General features: G+C 39.7%; 3 protein-coding genes across 4 annotated transcripts in view; 1 reads left to right on the forward strand and 2 right to left on the reverse strand.

Annotated features, from left to right (window-relative positions):
• The window catches only part of LOC120898518 (D-2-hydroxyglutarate dehydrogenase, mitochondrial), a 42544-nt gene extending 25697 nt beyond the window's left edge, over window positions 1-16847 (forward strand). Inside the window, 5 exon segments of the mRNA XM_040304475.1 lie at window positions 12905-13595; window positions 13691-13989; window positions 14079-14112; window positions 14114-14236; window positions 15931-16847. Of these exon segments, the coding sequence (XP_040160409.1) occupies window positions 12939-13595; window positions 13691-13989; window positions 14079-14112; window positions 14114-14236; window positions 15931-16371 (1554 nt within the window). The 5' untranslated portion in view covers window positions 12905-12938 and the 3' untranslated portion in view covers window positions 16372-16847.
• On the reverse strand, window positions 16770-17822 carry LOC120898519 (LYR motif-containing protein 4). The gene is made up of 3 exons (XM_040304476.1): window positions 17623-17822; window positions 17419-17539; window positions 16770-17200 (listed from the first exon to the last, which is right to left on the reverse strand). The coding sequence occupies exons 1-3, from the start codon at window positions 17709-17711 to the stop codon at window positions 17147-17149; spliced, it is 264 nt and encodes an 87-aa protein (XP_040160410.1). The 5' UTR covers window positions 17712-17822; the 3' UTR covers window positions 16770-17146.
• Window positions 17823-18295: 473 nt separating this feature from the next.
• LOC120906537 (6-phosphogluconate dehydrogenase, decarboxylating) lies at window positions 18296-22696 on the reverse strand. Of its 2 annotated transcripts, XM_040318303.1 has the most exons (5): window positions 22460-22696; window positions 21295-21403; window positions 20476-20590; window positions 19545-19789; window positions 18507-19475 (listed from the first exon to the last, which is right to left on the reverse strand). In XM_040318303.1, exons 1-5 carry the CDS (start codon window positions 22468-22470, stop codon window positions 18507-18509), a joined length of 1449 nt encoding a protein of 482 aa, XP_040174237.1. In that variant the 5' UTR covers window positions 22471-22696. The 2 variants fall into 2 exon arrangements, with proteins under 2 accessions (XP_040174233.1, XP_040174237.1); XM_040318299.1 differs by lacking the exon at window positions 22460-22696 and having other exon boundaries at window positions 18296-19475; window positions 21295-21426.
• Between the last annotated feature and the right edge of the window lie 322 nt (window positions 22697-23018).

Below are 23018 nucleotides of genomic sequence, written 5' to 3' on the forward strand. Positions count from 1 at the left end.
GGGGCCAAAGAATGTAGTTGACAATGTAGGATGGTAGTCTCATGTTAACCATTCTGTAGAGAGGGTCGTCATACCAGACATTGTCAAAGGCTGATTTCGAAATTCAAACAAGATGACGGCCGTGGATCTTGCATCGCTCTCGTTGTTTCGTATAGTGTTTCCTGGTCAAATTAACTGATAAGTTGTAGAATGTCGCAATTGGAGCCCAAACTGTTCAAGCGAAATGATGCGTAACTCTTAAATCGCATCTTTTAGCCGCAAATATATAATTCTCCATTTTTTTCCATTTTTTCGACCATGAACTCGAATCTAATTCTAACTTTGAGGCTAAAATAATTTAGACTGAAAATCGCAGGCTAGCTTTTTGTGCGGTTTTGTATGGTCAAACTCAAAGCTGACTAGAATCGTGAAGGGCTCCAATGTCGGATCTTTTCCGGGCTTCAAGATGGGTATAACCTTAGCCCATATCCAACAGTCTGGAAAGTAGCCAAGTTCCATGCATTTTGTGAACACATTCGGATGCAGTCGTTAATATTGTTGCGAGCAGCAAATTGTTCAGCGTCATCGGTAAACATCAATAATCTGTGTTCCGTGAGCAATAGGCCGATATCATTTTGTGTCTAACACGAACAACTGAAGACCCATGTTGCTGCCTTGATGCACACAGAACGGTTTTTAATCTTATACGAATGGTATATGCGAAAAGGTTTTCATGTTTGACTTACAAAATAGTAGTATAAATAGGAAGTACTCTGCTGTTGCGAAAATTCATGCAAAACTACTAACGATTATCATATTCATAATCCACGAATGATTCATTGAGCTTTACATGTTATTTGCATCTTACCATTCCGTTGCATCTTGGTATTTGATTCTTACCAAAATTGCTTAAACTTTCTCATAATTCCTAATTGCTTCAATTATTAACGATGTGATCCATTCGTCAATCCGCAATTGAGTCGTAATCCAATCTCAACCTCAATCTCAACAAGCAAAAACACAAGCACAGAATATAATGCACAACTAACATAGTCGGTCTAGGCAAGCCTTTACCACAATTGGGTTTTGGATGTTCATGGGTTTTCGTAACGATTTACGATGGGTCCCCATCGTCGACGGCGTCCCAATCAAGCACGGAGGCCCTCGATGGGACTACTACACCTACTGTAATAAATGCTGGACTCACTATCAACGGGGCCCCTCAATTGAGGGAGCCCCCTACGGCCGCTTAGTCCGTTTAGCGTTAAATCAGCCACTCTGCCCATCTATGATTTATTAACTTACTTATTAATCTCAGGATAGTGGGGACTTGGTTGATATGGAACCCATGACGGTCATATTGTTAACTGACAGAATGACTATCAACAAACATAAATATTTGTTTATGTTGTAAAAAGTTCGCATTGCTAAATAACTCACCTATGTACACTTTACTTCGCCTATGTACAAAGAATCACTTTGCATTCGACAACTACTACCTATTGCTGCGAACTAGTACCAGTCGCAATCTAAACTAAGCCAGGCGATCGGTCCTATGGTACAACAGCCATCATGTCGTACACGACTTCACAACATGCCTATCACGGTTTCAAGCCACGTTTGGATCGTCCCCCGTAGCAAGTTTTTTTTATAGATACTTTGAGCCAATTGGCCTCATTTGCCTCTTTACCCCCATAGCAAGGAATGACACAATGCGACTGCATGGTTGTTCTTGTTTTATTTGGCTTAACCTCTTAGGCTCGGGGCTATGAACGTGTTGCGGAAACATTTGTTCAATGGGAAAATTTATGTATTTTTCTCTTTATTTCAAAGATTGTAAACGTGTTTGCTCACTAAAACATTTTAAAATTAAGTTGAAATTATTTTCTATCCGTTTTGGTATGCAAACAACTTCTTGTTCCTCTTGCAACAAAAATGTTCGCGCAACATGACCATAGACCCGGGCCTTACGCGGACATGCCGAGACCCTACTCTTCTCACTTAAATCAACCTCTACGCTCCTGCAAGAACGCTTCGATCCCGGGATCTGATCGCCATTGAGGACCGTCGTTCACGTTCCGGCCGTTGTGATCCTCTCTATGGAATGTGTCGTGCGTTCAATGCTATCTGTCGTATATTCGAACCAGGAATGTTACGCACTGAGTTTCTAAATAGTGTTCATCATGCACGCTGCTAGCTTCTTATGTTACTGTTTGTTTCTATTTGTATTAGGTTAAGCCTTAGAGTGTAATTTCGTTTGAAATTACCAACAGGGTCCATTAAACTGAATAGATTCAGTTCCTCGCAGTCGGATTGTCAATCCTTTCTACAGGGAATGGTCTATTCTAGGTTTGAACCCACAACGAGCATATTGTTGAGTCATGCGAGTTGACCGCTGACGCGCCACGGGACCGCACCTGCATGGTAGTTGATATGTCTCGAAAGTACATTTAGGTGTCTGGCATGACCGCGTAGGTTGTTATTCCAAAAAAGAAGAAGAAGTTTAGCAACCACTGTCACGACAATTATGTCTTAGTACTGCTCCTTGGGAACACCTACATTCCCTTTTCACCTCCTACACCTTTTACACCTACATTCTCTTCTTCCCTTTCCCATTCCCTTTTCTTGATGTTTCCTTCAAGAAATACACGATCGATTTTGCTCAAATGCGAAGCGAAGAATCCTTATGGTATCACAGTACACAGTACAAAAAATCATTCTTCCTGGATAGGCGATGATCATTGCTTAAATTCATAGCTCTAACTGAAACCCCCCTTCCTCCTGTTTCTCTGTTGACCTGTTTTATAGCTCAACATGCCGTATTTACACTTTCTTTAGCAATCTCTCAACCTTATCCTCCAGCAACTCAACCTCCAACTTGTGTACAAATAAATATTTTTCTTCTTCTTTGGCACAACAACCGCTGTCGGCTAATGCCTATCTGTATCACTAGTGGGCTTGGTTTTCAGTGACTTATTTATTACCATAGCAGGATAGTCAGTCCTACGTATAACGGCATGGTACTTTCGAGACCTGAACCCTTGACGGACATGTTGTTAAATCATACGAGTTGTCGACTTACCACGAGACCAGCCTTTTAATTGGAGAAGAATTGTTGGTGTATCAGGGATATTTTTTGTGTAAACTTACTGTCATTTAATATAGGTCAACAATTTTTCAATAATATTCATTAAATAATCACGCCGTTGTTAAATAAAGTTGCGGTGTTTAAGAAAAGTCGTATTAGAATAATTATTTGGCGTCTAAATATTTTTGTGTTTTAAAAATGTTTATATTTATACATTTATATTTCTAATAGAAAAGACGAGCACTGTGTGTAAGATGGATACTTCTCATACATAAATGTTAAAAGTATTTATAGAAGAATTTAACAATGTAGCATCCAAACTGAAAATATGGCAAAACACTTGAGAACATTTTTAGCATGATATCTGCAAAATTGGTTAAATTCATGAACAAAACACTATTTCAATCGTGTCATGATCTAATTTGACTACTACGGATCTTAAGTTCGATAACTTTCACTTTTCTTTTCGGTTGTTTAATGAAATGAATGAGTTGTCGTGAAATATAAGTACTTGTTTTCTGGTGGTTAAAGCGTCCTGACACACAAGTGGGACAGACGGACACTCGGTTGTAGAGAAAGATTGACACCGTTTTTTTTTAACTTTTTATATAAATTGATGATAAACACATGTCATCATATACCTAAAATAAGAGTAATCGGAAGAGATAAACCGTCAAGCAACTATATAAAGCAATGAGATAAACGAGGAATGGAACTCCGGTCCCGATAGCAGTCATGCGTTATTTTATTACTCGCTCGACGCCGATGAGGTATCATTCTTGCCACGACTTGAACTATTTGCTTCTTTGTTTAATCAAGAAGAAGGAGAATTAATATTACATCATTGGGTAACTTTCCACTGAACGATTATTTGATGGTGAATCTTTTCCCTTCCAACGTCAAAAAAGATTCGCGAACCATTTTGCGTTTCCATGACATGATTCTTCTGTGGCTTAGAAAATATCGATTTTTTTACGTATACACATTGACACTTGATTTTACCGTATGGAAATCACTTTAAATCCTTAGACCAGGGATCTACAAACTACGGCAAAATATTTTAATCAAAATTTCAATGTTTAGTTTTTCGATTTTAAATAGATCTTTAATAATAGAAAGTTATACAATTTTGATTCATTCAGATGACAATTTCTCATTAAAAATAGTTTCAATCGTGCATCCATTAGCTAAAGGTAACATCAAAACGACCCTCAAAAACGATATTTGTGAAGCAATGCGGCCCGCGAAGTGAAAAGTTTGGATACCACTGCCTTAGACACATGTTCTCCAATGCGAAGAGATCCCAAAATTAAGTTTAAATATTTAAATACATAGTTTTTTTTTGCATCTGACACATATTACAAACAGCAAACATTCGTGCCATCCAACCTACAGCAAATGCCAAAAATGGCAATAAAAAGATTTGCCGAACGCTGGTCAACTTGGAGTGAAAATGCACTATAGAACCTATTTATTAACAATTTTTCCGATATAAGGTTGCTAGAAAAAAACTTTCCCATGCTAGAAAAAACTTCTCACAATGCTACCAGTCTCACAATGCTACCAATATTCTATCGCATGTATTGCAACATGCACAACCAATTCAATTTTAAATCATTCCTTACAAATTTTATAGATGTTCCATAAAATCCATCCATAAAATTCCCTTAAGTATACTATACATGAAAATATTTTAAATTGATTTAAAAAATGTGAGACCAATACATTGGTGCATTTGCGTTGAGATATTCAGACCCTATTCTGGGTTGTACATGACTTATATGAGTTTATGAACTTAACGTTCCAGTAACTATCCAGTTTTACTTAAAGTACAAAATTTATACAATGTATGTATTTTAACGTAACGCTTAACGTACAAGCGTAAGGCTCAAACTTTCGCGTATAGCGAATTCATATAAATGTTTTTTAGTATCCCTACAAGGGGTAGCAATATATGATTACCAAGTTTTGAATTGAATATTTTTATCATAAAAGTCCACGGAGCTGTCAAATCAAAGCTGACGTAGTGCAAGTTCTTATTACAATTTAAAATAATAAGAATAACATTTTTGTGCATTTTTTCAAATCAGAAGGAACGACTTCGGCTACTAATAATTAAAATTTTATTATTATTATTATTATTATTATTATTATTATTATTATTATTATTATTATTATTACAATATTCGTAACATGGTTTAAAAACATGCCCTTCTTTTCTTGAAATGTAACATGGATCCAGCGCATCATAATTTGGGTTAGTTATCCTGCTGCGAATAAACCAATAAATCATAGACAAGCCTATCCAATTGCGGGCTTTAAAAACACTATGTTGACTACGGTTGTTGTTACAAACAAGAAGAAAGTGAAAGTTCAATTTTAAGTTGTAAAACACAGGAACAACAATAGCCAAATGATATTGTTTTTTTTTATTATTTAGAATAATTGGATAACAAAAACACAAAACACCTGTTTAGATTATTTTATTAATTAATTTATTAAGTAATTAGTTTTTTTATTCTTACTAACGAATAGAATTATTCATTAAAGTTAAATAACATAGTTAAAGTCAAATGCCATACTATGGTTTCATTCAAAAATGTTACTTTGTCTTACATTAAACTGATCTCGGATAAAAGATACTTTGCTACTCTTTCATTACACACTGATGAAATAATATCAAATTAGAACATTAATTTGAAACTATAATAACATAAGTTTGTTGGGTTTAAAATGTTATAAGCGATACATTGTTTTACCTTCCAAACTGCTTCAATAAGTTTAATATAGCTGGAAAGCCCAAGCATATAATGATTAATTAACTACGCATAAAAAAATACAATCAATTATGACAACTGTTTTAAATAAGATATCAATGTTTGCTCGATAACCTCTGAATTACTGATCAGACAACTTGTTTTATGTTCTGATAAGTCCAACATAGTGTTGTCTGGACTTACCATAAATTACCACCATAAATTCAATATACTGTGCAATAAAATCGGAACAAGAAGCGTATACAAATATGCCAACTGTTTTCATTGACCGGAGAAACCACAAAGGTTCAATACGTTACATGTATTTTATATTAGAATATAATGAAGTAATGAAATTGTAAATTAAAAAAAAAATATTTGTGTCTGCATTCCAGTAGAACATGAAGCATGAGAGATTTTGTAACGTTTTGTGGCATTCCTGATCAACGCAATGTACGTTTATAAAATGTTGATCGCGTGGGTTAAAAACACTTTAACTCTTACGTATGTTCTCACATTCCTTAAAAGATGGTTGCTTTTTGCGTAGCTTTTTCAGTATTCTTTATGCTTTATGCTTCGCTAGCTTTCCGATGCTGGTTTGTGTTTCGTTTCTTCCCTCATTTTCTCCTTCTTCCTATTTCTGCGCAAAGCAAATGGAACCGGTTTGTGATCACGGTCACGCAGCGGACTGCTTCACAGATTGCTATTCTGTGGCAAACAGGAATGAGCGCCGATGCTAAGCGTATGTTATTTTGTTCAATTATTCCACTGTTTCAGTTGGTTCACACACTGTTCACACACTGTTTCTCATACACTCATCATACGCTGTAATTTCAACGAATTGTTTAATATCCGTGTATTATTCGATATTACGATACGAATATTCAATGTATGAAAATACGGATTAACCAGTGAGCCACTGTCTACCCTAAAATCGATCATTATGATACAAATATATCGAATGAAATGAAGTTATTTCAATAAAAATCCCCACAACTAAAAGCTACCAGATATAATACTATATAGCATCTTGCATCAATCATTCGTCTTAATTCAGATGTCCCCATTTTTCAAGTGCCAATCTCTGGCAAATCGTTCGTTATTGTGCACTCTGACGCTTGAGTGCGCATGCTTGGGAATGCTCCTCGGACCAAAAAGGGCCCACAGCTCCTCGTAGCAGCAATAAAACGCCAAGAGCGATAGAAGGAGAACGCAACAACAGGCCACAGTTAATAACTTAGAACGTATTAAACAGCCGAAACAGTTTTGGGCAAAATCGCTAAAATCTTGCTTCTTGTTGTTTGTTTATTTTACTGAAAATTTGCGCCGATTGACTTTTGTCATCTCTGATTATGATTAGGCGTTATCCCTCAATTATGTAACGCTGAATGTCAGGGGGGAACAGGGTGTCGTCAAACGTTACTATTTGTTACATGGGGGAGAGGGGGAGTTTAACTTTTGCTACGTTACATGGTAACAATAAGCAAAATAAAATGTTTGAATTCTTTATTTCGAATAACAAATGCGTAAAAAACGAGGATTCTTCTTAGTGACTTCACAACCTTCGCGGTTATGCCGGTCTATAGAAGATCTCGCTACTTTTTATGTACTACGCAGCCGAATAGTCCGTCATTTGATTACCACGGACGGACGGACGGAAAAACTTAATACAGGATCGTGACAGTAACGTTGCATACCGTTACTGGGAAGATCACAGTTTTTTCCGTCAGAGATGATCGTCAGTGTCGAAATTTTACAAATACATCTAAAAACGCCGCCGAAACTCTTGCAAACATTACCGATTTTGTTCGTAATTTGTAGGACATGCGTAACTTATTAAACATGACATGTTATGTGAAATAGAATAATCAATTTGATGAGGATACAACATCTGAAGCCAAAGAAACATTTCTGGAAAAATAGACATATTTAGGAAGATGACTGAATTAAAAATGTTTATGATGATGGTGATGCAAGTACATTGCAAACCGTGCTGAGGATCCAATTATCAGAATCTGTTTGAATTTGATTGCTGCGTGGGACATCTTTTCTTTATATGATATTGTTTTTTTGATCGATTAAAAAAATATGAATATACCAGAAGAAAGTAAAAAACGAAACACTTATAAAAAATCTAACATAGTTCAATTTTGTTTTCTTCTTCTTTGGCACAACAACCGCTGTCGGTCAAGGCCTGCCTGTACCCACTAGTGAAGTGGGCTTGGCTTTCAGTGACTTATTGTTACCATAGCAGGATAGTCAGTCCTACGTATGGGGGCACGATCTATTCGGGACTTGAACCCATGACGGGCGTGTTGTTAAGTCGAGTTGACGACTGTACCACCATGCCGGCCTTCAATAAATATTAATAAACATATAAGCTATTAGAGGGACGAGGGGTCCATCTGTTAAGTAATTTTGTGGAAGGGGGAGGGTTCTTCCATCGTTACAGTTTGTTACACTAGGGTGGGGAGGGAGTCGAAAGTTTTCAATTTTTGCGTTACGTAATTGATGGATGTCGCCTTAGATTTTTAATATGTGTTTAAAATCTAATTAAATACATATTTACTAACTAAACAGAAAAATCGTTTTTTTAACATTGTTTATTGTTTTATTATATAGTTGTCATTGTTATTTTAATTCCACTCCATTGCGTTTTGTGATATAGAGAAATTTGAATCTGACAGTTTTTCATCTTTTGGGGATTGATTTCTTGTACAATTGTTATTTTATTTTAGAACAAATCTGTTATTTGAGTTGATCAATTGTAATCAAGTGAATGAAAAATCATGTAATCATGTCTGTGAAAAATATAGTGATCCAGCAAACTCGACCAGACCGTCTCTATCCAATAATTAAATAGTAGTGAACTATTTACCTTTTCTGGCAAACTGTTCTTAAAAAATGGCGGTCAAAATTGTTGAGAAAATGACAATTTTAGAAAATTAAGCAAGTTGGCCTCTCGGCCCGCTCTTCTTGGATAAAAAAAAGAAAATGTTTTAGTATTTTAGTAAATTATTGACATATAAAGTAATAAATACGTAAAAAATCGATAGAATAGCATTTGTAATACAACATCTTCGAAATGTGGATTTGCAAAAACATATCAACGAGATATTGTAAAATGATAGTAACTGCTTTATGCTGTGGTTTGAAATTGATTGGATTTGAGGAAATAATCACGTGCAATGACGTTCATAATAAAAATCATACAGTTTCGTTAAAAAATGTAATCAAAATTAATATTGGAAGCCATAAAATAGTTCAATATATAGTCACGATAGCCACAGTGAATGTTAAAAAGCAAGCAACTTTTTTTTATTTATTTAGCAAAAATAATTGTAAAAAGGTAAGAAACACGCCAGAAATTTGTAAAAGAAAAAAAAGTCCCATCTGGAAGTTTTTTAAAGATAATTCAGACCCGTTGGGTAGGCCGTTGCATTACACGGGAAAATGAAGTAAAAAGTATTTAATTAAAAATGTTTTACCTCGCACACCCCCCCCCCCCCTGCTCTCAACACGCGACGAAGCAAAAAAACGGAAAATAAAAACAATACCAGGGGAACACTCGGCCAAATCACTGTTCGTTCTTTCTAAATAAACATAAATCATTTATATCTTTCAATGCAACAAACCAATGCAGTTCTTTCTTAAAAACAAAACAAAGTTAGTATAAAAGGATGAATCAACATATGTTGCTTCAATACTAAAAATGTATGGAATCGGTCGATGAAACAATAATCAAAATTTATGAAACTTTTGATTTATGTACTAGCTTTAATGTTGTTCGTTTGCCAAATGCATGAAATGTAAATGTGCCCGTACGTCTGTGGCGAATTTCGAATCTTCTCCAAGAGGCAAAACTTTTGGAAAATTATGCGATTTAACAACCAACCAGCTCGGATTAAATAGCAACTTTTATTGCAGAAAACAATTTAAACAGTGTTTAGTAAGTTCAAATGTGACAAAATAATGAGTGTATTTTTTTAATACGAAGAACGTTACACACAATTCACTTGTTATAATTCTTGCAATAGTATATGAAGTTCAAACTATTCTCAAATGTCTTGCAAGCAGCTGCAACAACTGAATGGACATTTTTCTCAAATTTTGATCGTTTTGAGTTAATCTATGTATTTATGTCATTATCCTTGTATTTATTTAGCATCGACGTCATATAGAAACAAACAATGAAATCGAAAGAGCATTCATATCGTTAATATCAAAACGAATTCCTGACCAGTCGAAAGAGCTTCATCATAGCTCAACCCAAACCCTTTCTACTGACCTTCGACACGTCAAAGACCTTGCATTGTTTGAGATACTTATAAACAAGGTTCGTTCCAGAATGGCGTTCCCCGCTGGAATCGTAGAGATCAGCAGTCCTTTGCCTGATTGAATGGCTTTGTTTAACTACAAATCTGTTCGCTCACAACCTTGATGGCGCGTGTCGAACATGACCAAGGACGTTGGTTGGTTGAGAATGTTTGTTGATATCGTTTGATCGTACTGATGTGAAATATCCACTCTGATCACTAGGATCCGATATTCTTTCATCTTTCAGATTTTTATGCTGAAACTAACATCAGTACCAATTTACATGGCTCATTCTTACACACCCATTAAAAAATAAAACAAAACTTTTTAAACACTGAGTTAAACGATTGATGATGCGCGTGATGATGCTATGTGCGTGATTATTTTCGATAAAAAAATGTAGCATTGCATTACCGTCTTTTTTCCTTAATAAAAACTAAATGGGGTTACTTAGCGATCTATATATGCGTTAGATTGTACTAAGCCCAAAGAAATCAACACTCACACCTGGAACCATCATCTTGTAGCAAGGACTGACCTGACTGAATGCTTTGCTAACAAGTCTAGCAAGCCTGTTTAGACCGGTATGATCATCATCATCATCATACTTTTGCTGTTTTGTTATGGTGGGAGAGGCTTTATAGCGTGGTAAATGCATATTATTGTTGCTTATTAAATGTATCCATTAATTTATAATTCGAATCCGGTATACCGTTCAGGCGTCAGGTAGGCTTACCTACTAATTGTTGAGCAGTTGATTATCTCTAGGTGTCTATTCAGCAGTAAACATGAGCGAAGCGGATTTGTTATTCGCGAGAGTGATAATCTAATAAATGAGGAAACAGTTCAGGCGTTCTGAAAATGAAGTTCGTTAATGATTGATGGGCTTGCGAGTTCGGGTGACATTTATGTTCGGTGTTCGTACCGGCCTTACCGATTTCTTTTTACCCGTTGAATTGAATGACGTTATCGGGCCAAGTAAGTTCTCATTCTCTCATTTGAGTTATGAATGCTCATGTGCTAAGAATAGTTTATCGCATTTTGAGATCGAGATCGAGCTGTTATTATTTTTTTTTAAATAAAACTATCGCGTTCTCTCAACCGTGAAATGCAAATCCCTAGCTAGTGAATAAAAAATGACATTTTTACTCATTTTATCTTAGTTTTCGGCAGTATTTATTATCTCTTTTTCCACGAGCCACGAGCTCTTACTTGTTAGAAAATGAAAAAACAAAATCTATTATTTGTATATTTCTACGATATCAAAACAGAAAATACATCAAAGATAATTTGCATGTATCTGGCAGAGCTATGCATAAACTCCCATTGATTACAGTTTGATGCAATTTAATTGTTTATTATTATTCCGTCCACCGTAAACGGTTTAATAGATACCTAAACCTGTGTCTTAAGTTTAAGTTTGAGTCTAGATACAAACACGTTTGACATAGACAGTCGATGCAGTAACGAATATACGTGAGACATTTCAAATTATGTTATTCGCAGAGAGTTTTTGAACATGGTGAAATAAAACAGACTGTAATATATAGTAGGTCGAATCATACGAATCATAGCGTTGAGTCACCACTTCACACTTACTGCCACACAGAGTGTTGGCGCGAGCTTCGTGTAAAATTTGAAGTTTGAATTCCTAGAATTTATACGAGGGACTGTAAAACATAGAATATTGGCTAAACACGGATCATCAATTGTTCCTAACAATAATCCTGCTATGAAGCTAACTTGAGCCTTACAGCGCCTCGTTTCCAAGGATTCAAGGCCCAGAAGTGGACAGCGTTGATTGTAGGAAGGTAGCGCGGATGCGTTTGTCCAACCTATTTTCCTGTTAGTTTGCCACGATCGAGAAGTTTGCCAACACTTCCTATTAAAAGTTGTGCGATTTAACTGATGTACTGATTTAAGGAAACACCATTCGATCCGAATTTTGATCGTCCTTTTATATCAAAACCTGATCAGACCTGAACCTGTTGTGCTCGAGGATTGACTGCCATGGGGCCCCAACGATCATCGGCCATATGCCCTACTAAAATTGTTGTTAAGCGGGGGGAGCGGGTGGTGATGGTAGTGTAAATGATTCGCCAGTCTCGGAGCCCTAGCAGCTATTCAACTCTGTCAATTTTTATACATACTGTGTACTATTGGCTATCGATCTAAGGGGATCTATCCCCTATATCGACGGGGCTCCAAACGACCGCCTAGTCCGTCTGTCGTTAGATCTGCCGCTGGCATAAACAATGCATATGAATATTAAAATTTGATCTAATATAAAGGAAGGAAAACTACATTTTCTAAAGTTATAATTTAGTTACAGCAGTTTCAGTTTTTTCGCACTGGCAATAACTGCAAAAAACTCTATTTGAACAGGATTTTTTTATATAAACAATTATCTCTTGTAATAGAGAATATTCGACAAAGATAGTGGAGTTTTAACTCCAAATTTATTCATGCATTCATGTTTTAAGGATCACTATTAATTAACTATTAATTCTAGGAAAGTTTAAAGGAATATGAGCAAGGAGTTCTGTCGAATTCACAACACATCAATGACATAGACGAATTTACTTTGAAAAAATAATAACAATATACCTGGAGGACGAACTTTTGTTTAAATTATTACGATGTTTCTAGGGATTAAGCTTCCGAAGTTTAGATAATTACAATAATGAGACATACCGCAATTCTATGTGTATGTTATTGCAAGAAAAATAGTACACAAAAAGTTGTTTCTTGCCGTTTTCCTTAGGATCGTCCATATTCATTTGGTACATTAATCCACAATGTTCCTGCGTGGTGCGTTCCGCGCCCTTGCACTGAATCGAAATCTCACCCCAATCGCCGTACGTACCTTTGCCTCCAAGCAGCGTGAAGTGCCGGCCCTCACCTGCGATCGTTATCCCGTCCAGCGAGGATCGTTTGCTGAGCTAACCGATGATGATGTGGCCGTGTTTCGTGGCATCCTCGGTGGTGCAGACACGAGTCGCGTTCTTACAGCAGCGGACGAAGTGCAGGACTACAACATCGACTATCTGCGTAGCGTGCGTGGCTATGGACGGGTCGTTCTGAAACCACGAACCACGGCCGAAGTGGCGGAGCTGTTGCGCTACTGCAACGAACGGCGGTTGGCCGTTTGTCCACAGGGCGGAAACACGGGCCTGGTCGGTGGATCGGTGCCAGTGTTTGATGAAGTCGTCCTCTCACTCCAACTGATGGACACAATCGAGCGTATCGATGAGTACTCAGGCATTGTGATTTGCCAGGCGGGATGTGTGCTGGCGACGCTGGAAGAGCAAGTCGGTGCTCGGGGGCTGGTTATGCCGCTGGACCTTGGTGCCAAGGGATCGTGCCATATTGGAGGCAACGTGTCGACGAACGCCGGTGGATTGCGCTTGGTACGGTACGGCAATTTACATGGCTCAGTGCTAGGCATGGAAGCGGTAAGTTATTAATCTGTTCATAGTGACACAATGTTGACTCATTTAAATTGTGTTTCAAAAATGACCATCCATTTTCCATCACCATCCGCCACAAGGTAACGGCCGAGGGACGTGTCCTTGATCTGATGTCTAACTTCAAGAAGGATAATACCGGATATCATCTAAAACATCTTTTTATCGGATCGGAGGGTACGCTTGGCATCATCACCCGACTGTCTATGTTCTGTCCCACCGCTTCTCGTTCCGTCAACGTCGCCTTTCTGGGGCTGCACAGCTACGACGATGTAAAGCGCACCTTCCTGGCCGCCAAACGTGGCCTCGGCGAGGTTCTCTCCTCATGCGAAATGATCGATGCTGCATCGTTGGACAGTTGTACACGATTTTTCGGACTACAGTAAGAACTAAACTGAACCGGCAGGATGTTGAAATATTGGTTCTGATGTTAATGCTTGTTCGTGCGCAACTGCACAATTCATTCGGTAGGTCGCCGATCGATAAGTATCCCTTCTACATGCTCAATCGAAACGTCAGGGAGCGATGCAGGACACGACGAAGAGAAGCTCGCCCGCTTTCTGGAGCAGACAATGGAAAAGGGCCTGGTGCAGGATGGCACGGTTACGAATGACTCGACCAAAATGAAGGTAAACTCGTTCGCATTTCGGTAAACACGATCACTGTTTTTTTTTGTTCAAGTTTGTGTAAGGACCAAATCATCAAATCAAATCAAGACATGCATGTAATGTGCCCTAAGAGTACATCCTAACCATTCTATTCGAAGACATTATCAAGAGGTTGTCTCAGACGTGTAAATTGAGACTTTGTTAATCTTAGTGGTTTTTTTTATTCATAACAATTTTGCACCTTTACAAACACAAATTTGATAATAACCGTAATGAAAAGATAGAGTTGTAATTGAAAATGATCGTTGCTGACCTACAGATTTTTAATATTTTTAAGATATTACTTTGAACTTTCGAACGCATACAAGTTAAACAGTGATTTAATACCGTTAAAGTAAAAATAAAACTACAATAAATTTTTAGAAATATGCAATAGTTGATTTGATAAGGATTGAAAATGGTACCTAACTCTTATACAATTCAATAATCTATCATTTAGAATCATTCAACCTATCTAATCTACCTCGCTTATACATAATACATTAATTATACATACATTATACATAATTAATTTAAATACGAATGAAGAACAACCGCAAAGGTTTGTATACAAGCATCTCATTATTTTTGGCACTCTTATGGAGTTCAAACTGTGGCTTTTCAACTCTTATGGTGATCATATCTGAAAAAATGTCTATGCTATCTCCATAATTTTTACACATGGGACCATACATGACAATAAATACAACCATTTAGTCAATCGTCAAACGAGCCAACCACGAGGAAAATCCAAAAAAACTGTTAATTATAAATAGAAAACATTTGGATTTTTTTTGTCAATAAAAAGAAAAGAAGAAAAATAAATACAAATGTTGTCTTTTAGCAAACAAGAATTACAATTCATGAATTATTTAAATTAGGCCTTCTGCTTCAAAATTTTGCCTGCGCCCCTAAGGAAATCGAACCATTCCGGCCTTGTAGCAACCGGCGTGGCTATCGAATAGAGCCACTGTGATTATTGAGTTAAAATTATTAAGTTTTTTATGATTGAAACAATTCTCAGCAAATAACGTTTATGAGCTCGTTTATGAGTTTCCATTATTCGATATGGTGACAAAGTTGTAAGAAAGCTTAACCCCTTTACAATTTTGCCCACAGTTGTTGGGCTAGGTGAGCGGTTCTTTGAAGTTTTGCCCGAGCAGTGTTCGAGCGGTCCTTATAGGATTTTTAAATTATTATTTTAGTTTGTGTACTTTTTTGTGCATTTAAACTACAATTTAATTAAAACATGGGTTAAATATAAAATAAAACATAATAAAAAATGGGTGACAATTGTTTGTCCTATTTTTCAAAATCGCGACTGGGTTAAACAAAAAAATCTGAAAAAGAAATCTCAAACTCCACCGCCACATCAATTTCAAACATTAGTCTCCATTTTATCTTACGCGAACACTTAACAAATATAAACATGCGGATACCTTTAGCGAAGGGTGCATGAACAGGTGATGTCGTCTTATCTAAAATACTGATAACAAGATGATCGTGCACACCATTTTGTGAGAGAGCTCACAACTATTTGTAAAAAGTTTATATTATTTACTGGATGTTTTATATTGAAGGGGAATTTGTGTTCAAATCATGCATCAAAAGAGAAATAATTTTCTCTCTCCCTCCCTTCAATATTAATAACTCTTCACATGATCCTCTTTTTACAGAACATTTGGAAACTACGCGAACAGATTGCGGACAGTTTGCTGAGCGATGGCTATTGCTTCAAGTACGATATTTCGCTGCCCTTAGACCAGTTCTACGATATCGTGCTAGCGGTCCGTGAGCGTGTCGGCGATCTGGCCATAAACGTTACCGGATACGGACACATTGGCGATTCGAACCTGCACCTCAACGTGTCCTGTGCACGCTTTACACCGGAAATTTACGGTCTGCTAGAACCGTTCGTGTACGAATACACTTCCAAGCTGCGCGGAAGCGTTAGCGCAGAGCATGGGATCGGATTTCTCAAGCGCAAGTACCTGCACTACTCGAAACAGACGGAACCGCTCCGATTGATGCATCAGATGAAGCAACTGCTCGATCCGAACGGCATTCTAAACCCGTACAAGGTGCTTCCCCCTGAAACGCCAGACCAGTCACGATAGAACGTTAGGAGGTTGTTTTGCATGAGGACGCACTAATGCCATATTAGTCTTTAAAATTGACTAAAATGTCTTCCCAATTCAGTCTTTCATTACGTATCGTTCGAGATGGCATGCATTAGTAGACGAGCTGACGGGTAAAATATTTTATACGAAATATATATATTTTTTAAATGTCTGGTGCACTACGTTCGATGTAATAGAATGGAAAAGGATAAAAATGTAATTAAAGGGGGAACTGTTAAACAGATTGTAGAGGTGATATATCAGAGCAAAAAATATTATATGCTTCTTCTCCTTAGTAAAAACATATATTTTTCAATCGTATTTAAGCAGCCAAAAAAATATGTTATTCATAAATCTACCAGAAGCAATAAATTGAAATAACAACCTCAGTATAGTGTATCTTTCATTCCATTGTATTCAAACAAAACTATGTTCAACGATAGTAATTAATACACGAAATGTAAACGGTAGTACATTTTCGATTTTGACTTCCTTTTTTCCTACCTTTATCCCTTCGATTTTGTAATTACATGGCGTTCGCAATATTCCATTAACATGCTTTGTGACTATAAACAGGATGAATGCGGTCTTACTTTTACGGCATCGAACACCATTCTAAACACAAAGAAAGCAAACAATTACCTATGCTCAAATGCCTAGTTTCTTTGCCTTTTCTAATTTTGCTTCAACAAAAGCAAACAAACGTACTGCCGGAGTGTACTTCAGTGCAATCGAGCGGTCCGAACCGAATGTGTTACATATTGACGAGATTTCACTTCTCTATTACCAGCTTATCCGGTGCGCCATACAGTTGTCCAATTACGGTCTAAAGATGTCACGGGATAATATATCGTATAAAAAGAGGAAGAGGAAAAAAGTACTTATTACACATTACAAAGCAGCGCTCCGGTTGTAAACCACCCGGCATACAATTGTTTAGCTTCACAACAAGCTGTGCCATTATTACATCATATTGGCTATTTATTCCGGGGCGCACCGCTGTCATAACCTCAAACCGTTCCACAAACTATCGCTCACACTTACCTGTCGTTTGATAATTTCTAGATTCTTCTGTGCGTACGATAGCTCGCTGGCAATGGCAGCATTATCGGTTAGTGCTCTGTTCTCTCTAAATGCATCACGAATCCGACGTAGTGCGTACATACTGTGAAAAAAATCCATATCGTAATCGGTAAAATGTGACCGAGATAGCGCAGTTCTGTCGCCCTGGGCTTGCACGGTACTTACCGATAGTTGTACGAATCAAACTTTTGCGACGCACGCAGTAGCTGCTTGTAGAGCGATAGTACCTTCATCTTGTGTCCAGCTCCGGCCATACACAGCGCGTTTGTTATCGGAGTGAGCTTGCAAATCGGATCGAATCGCTCTGGCTGGCGCTGCTGAATGTTTGTGTTGATAAATATGCGGTATCTTTGACGCAATACAAATCAAAACAAATCACGTTACTGGCCGCACAGCCCATTGCGCATAGTTTGACGTTATTCTAATGACATTTCGCTAGCGATATTTGACAGCGTTTGACAAATAATTTTTAAATTATTGTTTGTGTTTTTTGTGTCTTTTTTAAAATAAAATGTACCGCAGACAATAAACGCTCTTATTCGTTTGATATTTTCCATCCAAAATGAAAAGGTTTGGGTAGAACTGGGCAATTGCATTGAGCTAAATTTGAATGCTTCCATTAATTGCCGCTAGAGCGCGCAGCGCGTAATGCATTCAAATATTCAGTTGGGATTTTTGCAAACTATTTTTTTCTTGCTCAATTTTTACTACCATCTGCTGAACAAACCGGACAAGTTCATTAATATAAAAAAATGTATTATTTGAATTCTACAATCTTAAAGTATAATCATTCAAAATAAGTTGTGATGGAAATTCTAGTCCAGAAAATGGCACAATATTCGTGTTAAACTTTTTTTTATTACAAGGAAAACAGAGTACAAAAATATCAACAATAAATAACTGCTGCACCGCATATACGTGTACTGACGAAATCAATGAGCAAATGCCAAACAATGCCAAACACTGTTTCCGGAAAGGGGATAAAAAGTAGATTGTGATTCTGCGATGATGGAATGGTGAGTGCCAATCAAACCGGGAGGCACAGGGTCTTAGGCCAGATAAGTACTGGCGGACACATTGCCACCCTTGCCGGTCCAGTTGGTATGAACAAATTTGCCCTCCTTGCCGAGCAGCTCGTAGGTATGCGCACCGAAGTAGTCACGCTGTGCCTGGAGCAGATTTGCCGGCAGCCGTTCCGAGCGGTAACCGTCGAAGAATGCCAACGCAGCTGACAGAGCCGGCACCGGCACGCCCCACAGTACTGCCTGGCTAACCACCTCACGCCACGACTGCTGGTTGTCCATCATGGCCTTCTTGAAGAAATCATCCAGCAGCAGATTCGACAGCTGCGGATTGCGCACAAACGCGTCCCGAATGTTGCCGAGGAAGACGCTGCGAATGATGCAACCGCCGCGCCACATCAGCGCAATGCCACCGTAGTTCAAGTTCCACTTGTACTCGTTGGCCGCCTCGCGCAGCAACATGAATCCTTGCGCGTACGATACAATCTTTGCGCAGTACAGCGCGTTGCGGATGTGCGTGAGGAATTGCTTGCGGTCCGCGACGGACGCTTTCGTGCTGGGCCCAGCGAGCTGTTTGCTGGCCCGAGCACGCTCCTCCTTCAGCGCCGACAGGCAGCGGGAGAAGACCGCTTCGCCAATTAGCGTCACCGGGACGCCATGGTGCAGGGCGGCAATCGCCGTCCACTTGCCCGTGCCCTTCTGGCCGGCCGTGTCACGGATACGCTCCAGCAAGTATCCCTCATCGTCGCGATAGTTCAGAATATCCCGGGTGATCTCGATCAAGAACGAGTCCAGCACGCCCTTGTTCCACTCGTCGAACTCCTGCGCCATCTCCTTCTGGGTCATGCCAAGCGCCAGCATCAGATGGTACGCTTCGCAGATCAGCTGCATGTCTCCGTACTCGATGCCGTTGTGCACCATCTTCACGAAGTGTCCAGCACCGCCTTCGCCGACCCATTCGCAGCACGGATCGCCGTTTGATTTGGCGCAAATAGCCTATCGCGAGAAACGTGACAAGCGTTTAAAAAAAAACAGTCAGTTTAAACACAACAAGATTTACCCAACCTGGAAGATATCCTTAATCAACGGCCAAGCGTCCGGGTGTCCACCGGGCATTAGGGAAGGTCCATAGCGAGCACCTTCCTCTCCACCGCTAACACCCGAGCCGACGTACAGGATGCCCTTGGCCTTCAGCTCCTCATAACGGCGTGCCGAGTCCTGGTGTTCCGAGTTACCGCCGTCAATGATCACATCGCCCTTTTCGATCAACGGAAGCAGCTGGTTAATGAAATCATCGACCGCACTGCCGGCTGCAAAAACAAAGAAGAAACAGAGGTGTAACCAGTTAGCAAAAACGAAACTCGCTCGCCGGTCACCAGAAGGCAATCGATCGCCACAAGTCACGTGAGACCCGGGCGATCTAGAACATGCGAATCGTGAACCAGTGAATGAGGGGTCTATGCGTCTGTGTGTGTGTGTGTGTGTGTGTGTGTGTGTAGGGGCAAAGTAGAGGTCACTCCGAGGTAGATAATCAGTCTCTTTCCTTCCCGCGGCTTATTAGGTGTCGTTGCGTGTGCAACGATTGTTTCCTTCTCCTCGTCGTTACCCACGACACTTGACGAGATTTCAAGATCAACGCTCACGGACGCAGTCAGTGAGCAAGAACGGCAGTGGCAGCAGTAGTGGTAGGTGTAACATAAAAGGTCAGCCCCCCACCGGAGGAGGCTTTCACTTATTGCCTTGCGCTGCACCCATTGGCTTTACGTTAGTCTTTCCTCCCAACACGCCAACATAGTATTGGGAGCTGTCTTGAGCTTATCGCTGGGAATATGAGTACGTTAATCTCTTATGCGCACGTTTCCAATCCATCCCACAGTACGAACTCGTTGGTGCCACGGCTTGGTTTTCGTCAACCTACAAATGACTTTACTTTGGTCGAGGCTGCTATGCTGCGGCAATTGAACGAACCAACCAGCGTCCCTCTCTTCCCGCTCACCTTTAACTAGCATCATGATCTTGCGCGGTTTCTTCAGCTTGTTCACCATATCCTGCAGGGAGGTGGCACCGATGATGTTGGTACCTTTGGCTTCATTCTCCAGAAAATGGGTCACCTAGAAGGGAGATGAAAAGAAAGCAATGCAATTAACTGGGGATGTCGTAAATCACGCCACGAAGGGCCAACTGCGATCTATGTGAGTATCAATATTAGCGCACAGTGCTCGCGTTCGACCCATTTACGTTATTACCGGTAAAGTGAGCGGTGGTCGAACGCAATGCGGTGAAGGGTCAGCTGTATGTGCGTTTTGCACTGTGCGCTAACTCTAGTGGGGTCATTTCAATGTTATGAGAAGGACTACGTTAGAATAGGGAAGCAACACCTTCACGTGTAACGGTGGTTGCTGATTCAAAGAGATCACGTGATTTCGACGGTCGCACGGGGTAGCCTCCAATAAACAATATAACTTCAAACTACTCAATCAAGTATCAAGTATAATATTAAATGGTTGTTGTAAAATATCGTAGATAATGAGCTTCATGCTTTATACAAGCACACACGCTCCAGTTAATCCGTTGCAGGTGAAAGTTAAAGATTGTACAATCGCGTGACATAACTTGTGTATAGCATCTGTTGCATAAAACCGAAAGCCGAAAGTATTGAACCAAAAGAGAGAGAGCAAGAGCGTGAAAGAAGCTGAGAGGAAACAATAACTGAATACCACCGAGAACTGCAATGGATTTAGGAGGAACTGCATTACCCAATCGATAATGAAATTAAACGATATAATATAAATAATATTAAAAATAAACTACTCACCTTATCCACAGTACGATTGTAGGCGCACACGACAAAACCCTTCGAATCCATGTTGAGGATCAAGTTTTGTCCCATCACGGCCAAACCGATCAGTGCAATATCAGCTTTCCTGGAATGCAAAAAACAGCGCATACAGCCATCGTCATTAAAACGCACTTATGCCAACGTTTCCCCCCCAGCAACGAGCCCATCAATTAAATCGAAACCACCAAATCGCACACATTTTTGTTGCCAGAGGTCATAGGGCACACGGCACGATCCGGCACGTATTCTGTAGACCACCAATCGCTGATAGACCATTATGCAAGCTCCAACAACACATGCGGCGTTTGCTCGCTAATCCGTCGATTGTTTTTGTTGCCATCGTGCAGAAGGTCTTTTGGTTTGGCAGATCTAACACAGCCCCCCTTCTTAAGGTGACCTTGCCTACAGGCATGCTTGGATGCTTTTGCTACTGCTGATCACAACACGCCGCCGCACGATTGTGATGAATCATTCGTGTATGGAACACGGCGGCGACCGACCATTACTGCCAGCGTCAAATAGGCTGGGGCGCCACGGCCACGGTCGTGCATGAAAAACTTGACGTGCCTGATGATGGTGATCATCATCGTTTAACAATCGATTCAGTGACGTGAAATCTCAAGCACAATCGTTCGCGACACTAGTCACGGAAGTGAGGAGATAAGAAGTCCCATGTGTGCATATCACCCGTGTATTTGTTGCCATCGTTTGCGGTATCTTCAGAAAAAAGGCAAACAGAATACATCAACAAACTTCAAACTAGGAGGGAAGGTCACTTTCAACCTGCGTCACAAAAGCCTTTCAAACTAAACGAAGGGGGAGAAGAAAGGTGAACGCCGACGGCATTATTTCTGCCGATCGGCTATCCAAATGAAGGGAAACACCATTTCGGTTCCATAATCAGCATTGCGTTTGTTTACAGCTCGGGTCATCCAAGAACCGAAAGCAAAGCTTGTTCGTAAAACTTCTGCAAATAATCACACACAGAGAAAAGCAAAGTGCGTCGACTGACAGAAGAAGAATGGTGGCGGCGGTGTGCGATCGACGCGTCATGACGATGACTTGCACAGGGGGCAAGCGAAGGTGCCCTTTCCGGCTCCGGGTGTCGGTATAGTTCGCGCATCGAACGGCGTCAACTTACGGGCTGGACATTTTGTACGATGTCAGGGTGCAGAGCAAACGGCGTAGGGATTGAATTTTGAATTCACTGGGAACGGCTCCCGGTTGACACTTTTACAACGAAACGAAAGGAAGGCGTTTCGAGAAGGAACTATGAAGAACAGCGTGAACACACCACACCAGTCGGACACACGTTGTTTCCTTCCCGTCGGCAAACTTGTGAATGCTTTTCCGATCGGTCCACCCGGGCTGAGTAGTGCCGAGAAGACGCCGCTGCTCGGTTCCACCGCACAGTGGTCGAAATAGTTATGCACTGAAAACACTGTAAAATTATTGAGTTTTAAATATGTTTTAACTTTCAGTAGCTCGCTGCAAATAAACACAGCGTCTTTCATGGAAAGTGAATGAGTGCGAAAATTAATTACTAAATAGCACATAAATTGGGAATCCCAAAAATGCTATGATGTGGCTAAATCTGTGTTTTCATCCACTGTGCCGTTGGTCCAGTGCCGGTGCTGGTACGACAGTAGTAGTAGTGCTATCATCTCCACAGCAACGCGAATCATACGATGTGAGCCGCG

Source organism: Anopheles arabiensis, chromosome 2 (genome assembly GCF_016920715.1).
Source record: "Anopheles arabiensis isolate DONGOLA chromosome 2, AaraD3, whole genome shotgun sequence".
Classification (NCBI taxonomy): domain Eukaryota; kingdom Metazoa; phylum Arthropoda; class Insecta; order Diptera; family Culicidae; genus Anopheles; species Anopheles arabiensis.

What these genes read in the sequence shown, in the direction of transcription:
- LOC120898519 (XM_040304476.1), bottom strand. Translation starts at nt 17,711, where the DNA reads ATGGCCGGAGCTGGACACAAGATGAAGGTACTATCGCTCTACAAGCAG. An exon ending in TTTGATTCGTACAACTATCG is followed by an intron (nt 17,540 to 17,622) that starts GTAAGTACCGTG and finishes TTTTTTTCACAG; the next exon opens with TATGTACGCACTACGTCGGA. An exon ending in TAGAAATTATCAAACGACAG is followed by an intron (nt 17,201 to 17,418) that starts GTAAGTGTGAGC and finishes TGACATCTTTAG; the next exon opens with ACCGTAATTGGACAACTGTA.
- LOC120906537 (XM_040318299.1), bottom strand. Translation starts at nt 21,426, where the DNA reads ATGCGCTGTTTTTTGCATTCCAGGAAAGCTGATATTGCACTGATCGGT. An exon ending in ACAATCGTACTGTGGATAAG is followed by an intron (nt 20,591 to 21,294) that starts GTGAGTAGTTTA and finishes TCTCCCTTCTAG; the next exon opens with GTGACCCATTTTCTGGAGAA. An exon ending in TGATTAAGGATATCTTCCAG is followed by an intron (nt 19,476 to 19,544) that starts GTTGGGTAAATC and finishes TTCTCGCGATAG; the next exon opens with GCTATTTGCGCCAAATCAAA.